Source organism: Borostomias antarcticus (genome assembly GCF_949987555.1).
Source record: "Borostomias antarcticus genome assembly, chromosome: 20".
Lineage (NCBI taxonomy): Eukaryota > Metazoa > Chordata > Actinopteri > Stomiiformes > Stomiidae > Borostomias > Borostomias antarcticus.
The window spans coordinates 5,036,611-5,037,452 of record NC_140253.1 but is presented as its reverse complement, the minus strand read 5'-3'; the positions used below and the strand labels follow the sequence as shown (position 1 = coordinate 5,037,452).

Genomic DNA, 842 nt, shown 5'->3' with positions numbered 1-842 from the left:
GAGAGATGAACTCGAAATGTCGGCCAGCTCTCACCGGAGAAGATTGATCAGAGACAACATTGACAGCTCTATAGACACGCCCACAGGGAAGATATCCAGGGATAGAGTTGATGTCACCATGGAAATACCCAAACGGAGGATATCCAGGGAGGAGTTTGTGGCGCCAGAGCCGGTACAGCCCGACCTCACCTTGAACCCCATGGTGTCTTGGAAACCACCCTCTGACCCGAGTCGACTTGTTTACGATGGAATCTTGGAGAAAAGTGTTTCCACGTCCACCTCTACAAACCCGACTGGCCCCAGCGAGTTCATCACCACGACCTTTCCCCAAAGCATGCAGGTAGGAGAGGAGCTGCACATTTCGGACCCATCTCCCAACGCATCTCCCCCAGAAAGAAGTAAGGAGAAGCACAAGGACAAAGAGAAGAGCAAGAAGACGTCCAAACTGAAGAATCTATTTAGGAAGAAAAAGGATTCCACCTCAGAACGACCACCCCAAAGTGGCCTCCAGAAACTCTGAATGTTTGATTAGCTTCTCTTTTTTGAACAGGAAGTCAAAAGGACAAAAAACAATTTTTTGTGAGGGTGACATTTTTGTGCTGGACAAAGCAGCCGTAGAACATGAAAATGAACCTTAGTCTTATAGTTGTTTTTTAATAGGGGTTTTCGTTAGGGTTTTGCTAATGTTTTTTCTAAGTCAATAGATTTGTTTACCCAGATGATGTTGAAATTATGCATTTGATTGATCTGCTCAAGAATTGTTTGAGTTTGAGTGAATGTTCACGTCTCTACAAGTGGTCAAAAAGAGTGATTTACATAGGTTTTCCAAATTATTATTATTT

General features: G+C 43.8%; 1 protein-coding gene across 1 annotated transcript in view; it reads left to right on the top strand.

The window, feature by feature from the left end:
• stim2a (tromal interaction molecule 2a) overlaps positions 1-520 on the top strand; it is a gene marked incomplete at both ends in the record, with an annotated part of 9,007 nt that extends 8,487 nt beyond the window's left edge. The window contains one exon of the mRNA XM_084454481.1: positions 1-520. This exon is cut by the window's left edge and continues 822 nt beyond it. Within this exon, the coding sequence (XP_084310607.1) occupies positions 1-520 (520 nt within the window).
• Between the last annotated feature and the right edge of the window lie 322 nt (positions 521-842).